Source organism: Kwoniella shivajii, chromosome 8 (genome assembly GCF_035658355.1).
Source record: "Kwoniella shivajii chromosome 8, complete sequence".
Lineage (NCBI taxonomy): Eukaryota > Fungi > Basidiomycota > Tremellomycetes > Tremellales > Cryptococcaceae > Kwoniella > Kwoniella shivajii.
In genome coordinates, this window is record NC_085915.1 from 653846 (window position 1) to 665908 (window position 12063).

Consider the following 12063-nt stretch of genomic DNA (forward strand, 5'->3'; position numbering starts at 1 on the left):
CTATTTATAAGTGATTCAATCAAGTATAGATACACTTGACATGTACTGTATGAAGACCTGTAGCTATCTTGGTTTTGTCGTTCAATGGTCTGTGTCCACAGATGTCATGTCTGTCTTTCGAAACACACGAAATGAAAAGGATACTGCGCACTGGTGAACAACAGTAGGATGTTTGTCTCAAACTTGTGTACATGCATTTTTTGTGTGAAATTTATGCTAAATTATAAGGCTGTATAATTGAAACTGACGCTTGAGAAATGTCGAAAAAATATATTAACAATAGTCCATCGCTATTCACGTCAACTCCACTAATCCACTCTGTTCCATCCGACCGACCGACTTTCGACTTTCACCAATAAGATCTGGTGAGACTAGGTATTTGTTGAGAGATATGATCTACTCTACTCGGCGTAAAGGGTAGATTTGTGAACACCGTATCTACCTCTAGCAACGAAAGCGAGTGTGATGATGAATACCAAAGTGATAAGAAGGATGATTCTGTAATTGGTAGTGTGGTTGTTAGCGTATTGTCTTTCATCGATTATCAAGCATATCATGCGATAACATTCGTTCGTGAAGGAAGGAGGTGGATTTCCATCTCCTTAGAAAACGTGAAAATGATATTGGGGAATGAGATAAATGCGGGGGTGTGCACTCACGTATCGATCCATGAAATGACGAGTAATCCTTTAACGACACCACATCTAGAGAAGCTATCGGCGGCTTTACCACAATCGATCTTATCTACTAGAGCAGTTAAACTTGCTGAACCAATCATGAATAATATGAATGCTATGGTGATTGGAACGAGGTGTGACAAGATACCGAAAGCGACGTGTGTACCGAGGAGTTGAAATCCGACTGTGAGTGCGACTATATGGTTCAAGTGAGTCAGCAACAGTGTTGAGTGGTATCCTTGACCCGCCCTCCTCCCTGTAAACATATCGTCTCCCACCACCCACCCCTAAAGAGGTTACTTGGCCCGCCCTCCCATCCCTAAAGAGGTTGCTTCGCCCGCCTCCCACCCCTAAAGAGGTTGCTTTGCCCGCCTCCCACCCCTAAAGAGGTTGCTTCGCCCGCCTCCCACCCTACCTAAAGCCCGCCCTCCACCCCAAAAGAAGATGGTCCTCGCTCCGCTCGGATACTCACTACCAAAGACCGTCGTCCAGACACTCGCCACCAACAGTATCCTCAATCTGGCGGTGTATGCACCGGTGTGATCGGATGGATAACCTTGTTGATTATAATGGGCGACCAGAGTTGCCGATATGATCAACGCTATGATAGATACCAATAAGACCAATCCGAACAGGATGGAATGGGTCAATCGAATTGCTTTTTCAGATGGCATGGTTGAAAAGTGAGTTGAAAACGTGAAAGAGTGTGAATGTGAAGCTGAGTGAGTTAGTAAGTATAAATTCACTAAGAAGTGTTCTGTACGAGTATTATCTTGAAGTAAGAAAACAAAGGAATAAAACAACAATTGAAAAATACATGCATGTGCATATATATACATATATATAGATGTACATAACTATTTGTCTAGACAATCCCCCAGCCCCCTCCTCGTCATATGTTCATACTCCTTTTTTTGCTAATGTTCCCTATTCCGTCCCTCATCCCCTCGACCCTCTTGCATTTCTGATCGTCATCCAATGTCCATCTTTCATTACCCCTTTCAGGTCAATTGTTCATTTTATTCTGATTATATTTTCATCCCGTCCCATATGAAATGTGTATTTATGTATTTATTTATTACCACTTTTGAACCGAGACAGGGGGGGGGGATTTGAATATTTGAATGCCGAATCAGGAACAAAATTCACTAAATTCAGAATATAACAGACAAAAGACAAGCGTGACGTCATCCCACCTTCTTTCAAGGGGAATGGGAAAAAACGCAATGTACCTTACGTAACCCACATCAAATCCCAGCCTGAAACATGTCAGTTTGCTATAGCAGTATTTTCAGTCGCATCCCAGTGATTTTGATTCCGTTCTACCCACGTGTATTCTTTCAATTCCCGCAGACTTCGAAGTGATCGAATATATCGCGTTTTTACATGTCCAAATGTCAGAAAATAGATCTCTGAATAGCGAAAAATAGAAACATACTCGTACCGATCATTTAGCACTGCTTTTTTGGCATTCTCCAGCTACCGTTGACATTATCCCATCATCACCCACTCGTTCATAGGTCGTACAAGAAGACCTACAAAACACGCTCATAAAGGCAACCGATCGACGTGGATACAGTGTTCTTTTCACGGAAAAAGGATCACGACGCACTGGGCAAGATCATATTCAGTCTACGTGAGGAACAAAGTCATTTTGATACGTGACTTTTCTGCAGCGGTCTTTATTTATCAGCACACTGAGAAGCATCATTTAGAATAAAGGGCACACGTCAAGAGTGAAAGCTGGAATTTCATCTCAAACCTCATCCACCATCTCCCGGTATCGCACCATGACGATCTCCCCCTTGACCCTTCTACACGTCCTTTCCCTCACTACTCTCTCACTTTCGCCTATTCACGCTCAAGCGCAACAGGCAAACACGTTCAAATATGTCGGGTTATCGGGAGTGTCAGCTCAACAGCTGTTCCTGGGAACGCCCACAAAGGTATATATAGTGGATAAGACGTGAGTGAATCTCATTCATGCTTATGATCCTCTCTCTTTTGCTTCCCGCTGATACATATAGGATCAAACGAACCGAACCATTAGTGAAAATAACAATGCAACAGTGAATGGACATCCAGCATGGGCGACAGAATATGATTTAACGACCAACGAATTCCGTACAATGGATGTATTGTCCAATTCGTTTTGTGCGGGAGGCACAGTATTAGGTAATGGAACATGGTTGAATGTGGGAGGTAATCAAGCTATCACATATGGCGGAGTTTCAATGCCAACTACTCAACAATCAGGTCAATCACCTTATAAAGATTGGGATGGTGGTAAAGCAGTTAGATTATTAGATCCATGTGATGACGAATCTTGCAATTGGGTAGATAACCCCTCGTTATATATGACAAGTAGAAGATGGTATCCAACTTTAGAAACTCTAGAAGATGGAAGTGCAATGATCATGGGTGGATGTGAATGGGGTGGGTATGTTAATTATGCGGATAATCAGAACAACCCAACGGTTGAGGTGAGTACCCTTAAGTCCCTATATTCATTGGCAGTGAAACAGTTCTCACATATCATTATTCGATGATTTCATTCCACATCCGGTTCTTCATTTGATCACCATGAGCTAACACAGTTCATGTTCCACTGGCGTATAGTACTTTCCATCAAAAGGTCAACCATTCACATTGAATTTCTTGTTAAAAACCATGCCGGTCAATTTATTCCCTTTGATATGGTTATTACCTTCAGGAAACATGTTGGTTCAAGCAGAATTTCAAGCTGAGATATTCGATTACAAGAATAACATTGAATACCCAATAGCGGATATCCCAGATTGTGTTAGGGTGTATCCTGCTTCTGCTGGTACGGCAGTATTTCCAATGACACCTGAAAATAACTGGACCGCAACTATAATTTTTTGTGGTGGAACTTTTTTAGAAGCTGATCAATGGACGACTACTTGGCCTATTAATACTTATCCTGCCAATACATCTTGCGTTAAGATAAGTCCTGATGTTGATATGAATTGGTATCATGAAGATCCATTAGATACTGGAAGATCAATGGGTAACGTGAGTTATATGCTATTTTCCAAGAGTAAATGAAAATTGGATATAGACTGAATATCCCGATAGTTCATCAACCTCCCGGACGGTAGACTGTTCCTCGTCAACGGGGCTCATCTAGGTACAGCAGGGTACGGTACCGAAGCATGGACGATAGGACAATCGTATGCAGATCAACCTTTGTACCAATCATGGTATTTTGATCCGAGGCAACCTTCAGGTTCTAAATGGTCAAAAGCCGCTGTTTCAACTATACCAAGGATGTATCATAGTACAGCAAGTTTATTGCCTGATGGAAGCGTCATCGTTTCTGGCAGTAACCCAAATGCAGATTGTGAGTGAATTCTTATCTAGACAATAATCATTTGAATGAAAGCAGAGGGGATCTTCCGTTCTGGTTTCAAGCTAAACTGACTTTTCAATAATAATTGTTAGACGTCAACAAGGATCAAAATACTACTTATACTTATTTCACCCAATACCAAGTTGAAATCTTTTATCCTGACTAGTGAGTTGCACAGTCTTTTACCTTCCATCACCACAGGCTGATGTACCGCTCCATAATAGCTGGGATAAACCAAAACCCAATCCGACTGGAATGCCAACCAAGCTAACGTGTAAGTCGCAAGCCATTCCTTGACGTCTCCATCGATCACAAAATTGAGATCCTCTGAACGTATCCTTTCAATCATCTAAAAATAATTGTACTGATCGATGTGTACTTGCGCTATAGACGGAGGAGATCCATTCGATATAGGATTAACACTTTCAGATCTGCGGAACGATACGATGAATATCAATTCCACCCGAGCTGTGATAATCAGAACTGGATTTTCGACACACACGATGAACATGGGTCAAAGACACGTGGAACTGGATACTAGTTATACAACGAATGATGATGGTGGAGCAACTTTGCATGTTGCCCAAGTTGAACCCAATCCTGCTATATTAGGTTAGTGTTATTCCGTTTTGCGTTTGTCAATTCGTATCATGTGATATGGAGAACCCTTTCCTTGCCCTCACAATGATGGGATCTACGTACCTTGCTAATTTCGCAACGGTTGATAGTCCCGGGTCCAGCATTATTCTTCATAGTGGTAAATGGAGTTCCATCCAATGCATCTTGGGTAACTATAGGTGATGGGATAATAGGTGAACAAACTATAAATCCCAAGAGCGTATTGCCCCGTTCCACAATATCAGCTCAGTTGATGGCTCAATATGGATATGGAGGGAACTACGTAAGAGCTGGAACGAGTACTGGTGCTTCATCAAAAACCATCTCAATAGTAAATTACTGGGGGATAATCCTGTTTATAGGAATGGCGGTTTCATGTCTCGCTTAAGAGGAATCCACAGTGCTTCTTCATAGAGTATACTTGGTTTTGGACTCAGGTTCATCAAATAACCTTTGAATGGACAGTTACCTTTTATGTAACCTGGGGATATAGGTTTATAGTAATGATTTAATGATAATGCATATATGATTACGTTATAAAAAGATATGATATCGTGAGAGATAGAGTATGTACGACCGAAAATACGGTTCACGATCAGATTATTTCGAGTACTTGATCTCACTTCAAGACGGAGTAGTTTAGTATGTCGTTTCTAGTATTCAATCAAAATTAGTTTTAAAGGGTGCTTGTCAATCTTCCGCGAGAGTTAGAACATTGACTTTTGACTGTTGTGATTGAGGATGAGTTTTATTTTGAGAGGTTTTGAATCGCTTGGCTTGACCGGACTGATGTATAAGTGGTCGAGATTTGACTGAAGATGATTTCGTTTTCTGCTGTGTCATTGGGCGTCAATCCCCTCGAATGATTTCGCTGCGTAGTGTCAAATCGTTGGTCCAACGATTGAAGTATAGGCGTCAATAAGTTCCATCTGCTCATGCTAATACATCTTTATCCATTAGCTCATCAGTATTATTCTCTTGACAATCCAGATTTTCTCGGAGATTTCCCGTATCATGTAGAGTATCATATATAGGTAAACCATGCCAACGTTCAGAGGATGAAATCGCTTTGCTGATAGATGGATTTTACTTGAGCCGTTTCCGATGTTGTTGATAATACAGAACTTCTTCGAGGTGATCACTATACATTGCAAGACTGCGAATCAGCTCTTTAAACGTCTTACCGCATGCTTGAAGGGAGAGTGGGCTGCCATGAGCTCACTTTGGATCATCCTGGTCTCCACTGGACAGCATCACTATCTCATGAGAAGCGTATTTCGCATCAAGCGAACTGGTAGGAGTTCTAGGCGTTGAAATACCATGAGTTGCTTTGGAAGAAGTAGAGTCAGAGCTAAAACTGATAGGAGCGTCTTCGCTGAGAACACCATTGGCGAAGTTTGGGGAAAGGGATTTGGGTGTAGGCGGTTGGAAGGGCTTTGAGCATTGATCTTCCACCATTGTTAGATTGAGGAGAAGATTCGGCATCATCGGTGGTGACGACGAGTTGTAACACGAAGGAGGAAGAGAATGACGAGGTCTCTCCTGTACAGAAGGCAAAATCGATCAGCTGAGATGTCACATCATATTGTGGGACGTCACAAAGTGGAAGCCTCCTACATTGTCTGTGACATCTCCATGCTCCTGAAATTCGAGATGATCTTGATCTCGATCATCACACTCCGTCGCTTCCCCATCTGTATCTTGCGCGACATACAGACTTCTAATATCTTGATCAGAGCGAGATCGACCGAGCACTATTCGGTGTGTGCTCCTATCATCAGGTATGGGAGGAGAAGGTATCGAGGCTGAGCGCTGTTCGGGAGAACGATATGAGCTGAAAGGCGAACTTGGTTTGAAGCGATGTTTCATGTGTCGTGGCGAGTAATTGTTATATGTCCAATAATCACTCAGTTGGGAATCTGGAATGTCAACCTGAGTCCTTTCGTAGGATAGTGGGAATTGTAGCCGATCCAATTGACCGTAGCCAAATACGATGACACCTTTTTGATACGGTGTACGCTCGATAGTAAGCGTAGAAGTACAAGTAGGAGTAGAAGAGCTTAGGGGCATCGGTACATAGAATGGCTTAATGGTATACAACAAGGGACTGTCTTGTCGCTTGTATCGTTTCTACATATCCAAATCGTCAAACCGTCCCCAAGTGGAATCAGATCAGGTCCAATTTTTCTTGAGGTTAGACTCACCTTATCGTTGCCTGATATTTCTTCCTCCTCTACATCATGTGACCGATTGTCTATCGGTTCAACCACCTCTGTACAAGTATCTTCGGAAGGTCGTTTGTGCTTCTTCATTGTAACTCCCCACGAAACTATACGCTAGTAACACAGAGGATCGTACTTTGGATTGTTTAAAAATCATGTAAGCTGTTCAAAGACGAAGATTGACATTCATACGGGATAAAAAGACAGAAAGACAGTCACGAAGATGGGGGAACATTGAAAGTGGAGGTTTTCCAACGCTTTTTTGCAATTACTTAATACCACCGTATATTTCGGACTTGGCCTATAGAATGAGGTTATAACCCCTGAATTCAGCAAGTTGCGAATAACGCATAAAATTCCACCGGCCCGAGAGAGTGAATCCCAGAGTGGGGGGGAATGAATTTAGCACTGATAACTGGCATAGAGTAGCTTCAGTAAGAACGGTATAAAACGGTATATTCTGAAATCCTTCTATTTTTGGAGAGACAGCTCGCAGTATATAATAATAAGTAGATCACCACTCTTTTACCGTCATTGAAAAGACTTCTACGAGCATTGCGAAAATACCGAAACAAGATGGCACCTCATACTATCCCGATATTCGAAGCTGAGGTTGTGTTGAAATGCCAAAATAACCTCGGAGAAGGTGAGTGGACAATGCTTCCATTCGCGGTCAACTGAGCTGGAGTGAGATAGGACTTAGTACTGACCTGTCGTATCATCCATCGTGAACAGGTGTTGTATGGGATTCAAGAACTAGCTTATTACATTGGATTGATATATTTACATCCCAACTTCATTCGTGAGTACAAGTCAATTTAGACTATTTTCACTACATGATTATTTATTTCGAGCTTGATCACTAATTGTATATCATTGATTGATTGATTGACTGATTGATTGATAACAGGTACGATCCTTCGAATGGATATCATTCAATAGATAAATATCCCTCACAATGTCTAACGTATATTTCACCTCGAATGTCCGAAAGTGGTTTTGTAGGAACTACAGAAGGCGCACTTGTGATCTTACCTGAAGCGACTACTCCAAGTGAAACATCAACTCATCCGAGAATAACCAATAAAACATTCGAGAAAACCGTGTCTGAACCTTTGAAGAAGGAATTGATCATTGATGGAACTATAAGGTTTAATGATGGTGGTATTGATCCTAAAGGAAGAATATACTATGGTAGTATGGGCCAAGATGAGAAAGCAGCTTTTTATCCCGGGGAGCTATGGAAGTGAGTCGTGACTATTCCTTTGATTATCGGGGGCTTCAGTAAAGAGGAAGGAAGCACGACCAGAAGGTACGAAAACGAATCGAAAAGGGCGGGGCAAAGGAGGTCTAGGAAATCTCGAAACTCCCAAGATTTAGCATAGCTGAATCTCGTTCCAATACCTAGATACGACCTCGATGGCTCTGTGACCAGGGTCTTGTCAGAAGTGGGTGTATCAAACGGTCTTGGATTTTCACCTGATGGAAAGTACATGTGTGAGTGAGGTTAGAGTGCTTCACTTAGAGTGGTCTTTCTGCAGTCTTGAATGATCATTAGGTCGTTCTTTAAAGCTCACACTGAATTTGTAGACTACATCGATTCCCGAAAAGATCAAATAGACATATTCGATTACTCTCTCAACTCAGGTATACCAACCAACAGACGTATATTCGCTTCTTCTCCCCCGGGAATAGACGAAGAGCACCCCACAGAAGGTGTATATGACGGATTGTGTTTAGATGGGATCGGTAATGTATGGGCTGCGAGATGGAGGAATGGAAGAGTTATAGGTATAAATCCCAAAGGTGAAATTATAGCTATGATCAAAATACCTAAATCAAAAGGTGCTACCATACCTTGTTTTGGAGGTGAGTTTTCCAAACTTCCACCTTTGAACTTGATATATCAGGCAGACACCCATTTTACCGAGATCCGAGAGCCGAATTCTGTTTCTGGTAATGATTGCAAAATGGGAAGATTGGATGTGAATCGAAACGATGCAAAGAGCTCACTCCATCTGTGCATACAGGACCAAATTTGGAAACAATGTATATCACCACAGCGTCATCTTACCTCGGTGGACCAGGTGATAAAGATACTTATCCCAATTCGGGTGATCTGTTCAGTATTGATTTTGGACCGGATTCACCCATCAGAAAAGTATTGGGTGAACATTGGAAAGGAGCCGAAAGACATAGAGCGGCTGTTTAGAATAGAAGTGGGTATTTGGTAACATGATTCCATGATAAGAATAAGAAGTCTTATATAGAATAAGATGAAGTATAACAAGTTTCACTAATAGAACCAATATGCATCACCTGTATGACTTCGATGCTAGAGCTAGGTATCGTGCTGAGAATGCTATGTTATCACACATGCATATTACAAAGGAAGATACCAGTAATACTCAGAAAGTGAATTTACCAGTAGTAAACCAAACCACCGCTGCCTTTCTCTCACCTTTGATCTCTGCTAGCTGACGATGTAAAGTTTGCACGGCATTGTACTCAACGTTGTTAAACGATACCACTCTACGTTGACTCGTCTTGACAGTAAAAGTAATTGATAAAAGGTTTCAGTCTTAAGCCAAGGATGTTGAACACCGGTGTGGTGGTGTTCTGTCCGACCAAAACATATCGAGTCAGTAAACAAGACCCATATTATGATAACTCCCCATTTATGCCCTCTTGATTCTCCGAGAGAACATTTCAATCAAGCCTTGAAAGAACACCTTAAGGCTGCTCCACAGCTCCATTCCACCTCAACAACACGGATGATTTAGTTTATACACTCACAACTCTATTCTCTTTACCACCGACAACCATTTCAGCGTTTTCATCCTCTACCCATCCCAGGGCGTTGGCCCATATTTCTTTGCGCGCATTTTGTCTTTCTTCTTCACTGCTCCATCCACCTCGTGTTGACCTAGTCTTGACCGCTGGTAATCCTTTGGATGTATCAAATTTCTCTTTGTTAGATGATACGATTGATGTCGAATGTCGCATTTGATGTTGTGCTATTGATAGTCCAGAAAGGTTATTACATGTGTGGTATTGGTCTGGTCGTCTATGCGATGTGTTAGCCAGTCTCATCCTGTCAGATACTACCAATTTGCGTAACTCACTTTCCAGGTTTATCTCGCAATCCACCACTTCCTCCTGCTTCCTGTTGGGCTGCTATCAGAGTAAATTCTTGTAAAGCGACTAGAGCATATTCGTCAGCTGTATTTTTCAGGGCAGCTTTCAGTATTCAGCTTACCTCTGTTGAACAGTGGTGGAGAAGCTATGGTGTCATAAAGCGATTAGTCGGCTATTCAATTTTAAGATATCCTCGAGCATGAGCAGCTGAACATACGAATTTCGTCAATCCAATCTTCCTCTTTTTCCGTCTGTTCTCCTTCTTCAGACTCGACCACGGCCTGTATCCTACTTTTATTTCCTTGTGATCTGGAATCCGATCTCGACTTCTTTTGACGTTTGACTAGTTCCTCACAAATCGGTATGGTACCGCCTACCCACCAAGAATAACAACCATCTACTAATTTATTTGATCTACCTCTAAAACCACCACCTTCAATAGCTTCACCTTGTTGTAATACGCTCCATCTCAACGCCGCATACGCATCTATAGGTTCAGGAAACTTCGGTGTGTTGGGTAATGGGATGGACGATAATAGGAAATGTGAATTTAGTGAACATGACGTATATCCACCATGTGCTTCAGCCATGGAAGCTCTAACAAATGATTTGTCGGTATCGATTTCGGCATTATTTGTTGAGGTAGAAGAGATTGAAGATGACGAAGGAAATGAGAATTGTGAACATGCGAATCCACCTTCATAAGTTTGACAAGATGATATGAATTTATCAACGTTATATATCAATTCAGGTGTTATGATATCTAGTAACGTTGCAACTACCAATAAACAGTATGTTCCCCTATATGACATCAATAGATCAACTACTCTTCCCCTATACGCGCTGAACCGAGCGAGTGAGTTGAACATGTTAAAGATAGTGTCACTCACCTAACATCTACTTCACCACCTTTACACACGACGAACCCACCATCAGGGTTCTTACAATCCATAAAGAAGTCGTATATAGCTTGTCTTGACTTTTTCAATTCTTCCCAACCTCCTCCTGAACCTGAATTACCTGTGATAGCAAGTGAACACACACTAGCATATGTGGGCAGTAGATGGGGTAGTTGAGAATTTGATGGTCCACCTGCGAATCCACCTTGTGGTGACAGGAATTTAAGTAACGTAGATACCACTCTATATGGATTCGATCAACCAAGTCACATGAACAAAATCAGCGGCTGTTGACTATCGTCCAGATATGAAGGAAAGTGGACATACCGATCTTTGGTGTTCTGATCAAGAGCCACGCCTAGTATGTCTAAAGAGTGCACGCTCCAAAATACCAACCAGGGTCTGCTAGCATCTAGACTGACGAATTTACCTGGTAATTTGAAAAACGTACTAGCTAGGAACTGTGTATGTTCATTCTTCCGTAAAGTAGTAGGTACATTATCGGAATCGGTGCTGATACTGGTCGCATCTGAAGGAGGAGATAAGACTGTGAAGAGTGATGAGATGACTGATTCAGTATCAAGTTGCTCGTATAGTGTAGCTGTTGGGTGAGAGTTGGAGGGTAAAGGTGTAGAAGGAAGAGTGTATATTGAAGGTGCGAATGTTGGCATGATATTGAATTGATGTGCTGATTTCGATGTTCGCCCCGATGCAGCACTACAGGTATATCTTGAGAAGACAAGGGGTATTGAAGGATTCCACAATGGTACTTGCAGCTGAAGATACCAACCTATATGATACTTCCCTTTTCTGATGTATAATCTTTCTTTGGGTGTAATCAAATATTCGTTCATGGTTCTTTTTATTGTTCTTATTGTTCTCGTTTTACCTCCATCTTGGCCAACCTCCACTTTGGAAGGTCAGTGGCCCCAACGTGCGCCTATTATAGCTACATTCGTCCAATCATAAGAATAAGTCAGCGTGCCTTGTAATTGCGCTCGCCTATGTTCGATTGTTTCCGGTGATCGATAACCGGGGACAAGCGACGTATCCTTTTACTGGAATTCAGAAATATAAATACTCATAGTGAAAATAAAATCATCTTCATGTTCTCGAGTATCCATGATCCCATCCTC

The 12063-nt window shown here is 41.8% G+C and overlaps 5 protein-coding genes across 5 annotated transcripts; 2 read left to right on the forward strand and 3 right to left on the reverse strand.

Moving 5' to 3' along the window:
- Positions 1-401: 401 nt before the first annotated feature.
- Positions 402-1351, reverse strand: IL334_006013 (uncharacterized protein; the record flags this gene model as incomplete). The annotated part of the gene is made up of 3 exons (XM_062937718.1): positions 402-498; positions 660-873; positions 1150-1351. 3 exons carry the CDS (start codon positions 1349-1351, stop codon positions 402-404), a joined length of 513 nt encoding a protein of 170 aa, XP_062793769.1.
- Positions 1352-2467: 1116 nt separating this feature from the next.
- On the forward strand, positions 2468-5056 carry IL334_006014 (uncharacterized protein; the record flags this gene model as incomplete). Its single annotated transcript, XM_062937719.1, has 8 exons — positions 2468-2643; positions 2728-3160; positions 3297-3713; positions 3777-4041; positions 4143-4215; positions 4275-4324; positions 4441-4662; positions 4779-5056. The coding sequence occupies 8 exons, from the start codon at positions 2468-2470 to the stop codon at positions 5054-5056; spliced, it is 1914 nt and encodes a 637-aa protein (XP_062793770.1).
- A 698-nt stretch (positions 5057-5754) lies between these two features.
- On the reverse strand, positions 5755-6980 carry IL334_006015 (uncharacterized protein; the record flags this gene model as incomplete). Its single annotated transcript, XM_062937720.1, has 4 exons — positions 5755-5809; positions 5891-6210; positions 6286-6798; positions 6873-6980. The coding sequence occupies 4 exons, from the start codon at positions 6978-6980 to the stop codon at positions 5755-5757; spliced, it is 996 nt and encodes a 331-aa protein (XP_062793771.1).
- A 486-nt stretch (positions 6981-7466) lies between these two features.
- IL334_006016 (uncharacterized protein) lies at positions 7467-9102 on the forward strand (the record flags this gene model as incomplete). Its single annotated transcript, XM_062937721.1, has 6 exons — positions 7467-7536; positions 7626-7692; positions 7801-8136; positions 8299-8387; positions 8481-8759; positions 8921-9102. 6 exons carry the CDS (start codon positions 7467-7469, stop codon positions 9100-9102), a joined length of 1023 nt encoding a protein of 340 aa, XP_062793772.1.
- A 320-nt stretch (positions 9103-9422) lies between these two features.
- On the reverse strand, positions 9423-11598 carry IL334_006017 (uncharacterized protein; the record flags this gene model as incomplete). Its single annotated transcript, XM_062937722.1, has 7 exons — positions 9423-9509; positions 9687-9957; positions 10016-10094; positions 10150-10173; positions 10246-10829; positions 10919-11170; positions 11255-11598. The coding sequence occupies 7 exons, from the start codon at positions 11596-11598 to the stop codon at positions 9423-9425; spliced, it is 1641 nt and encodes a 546-aa protein (XP_062793773.1).
- Between the last annotated feature and the right edge of the window lie 465 nt (positions 11599-12063).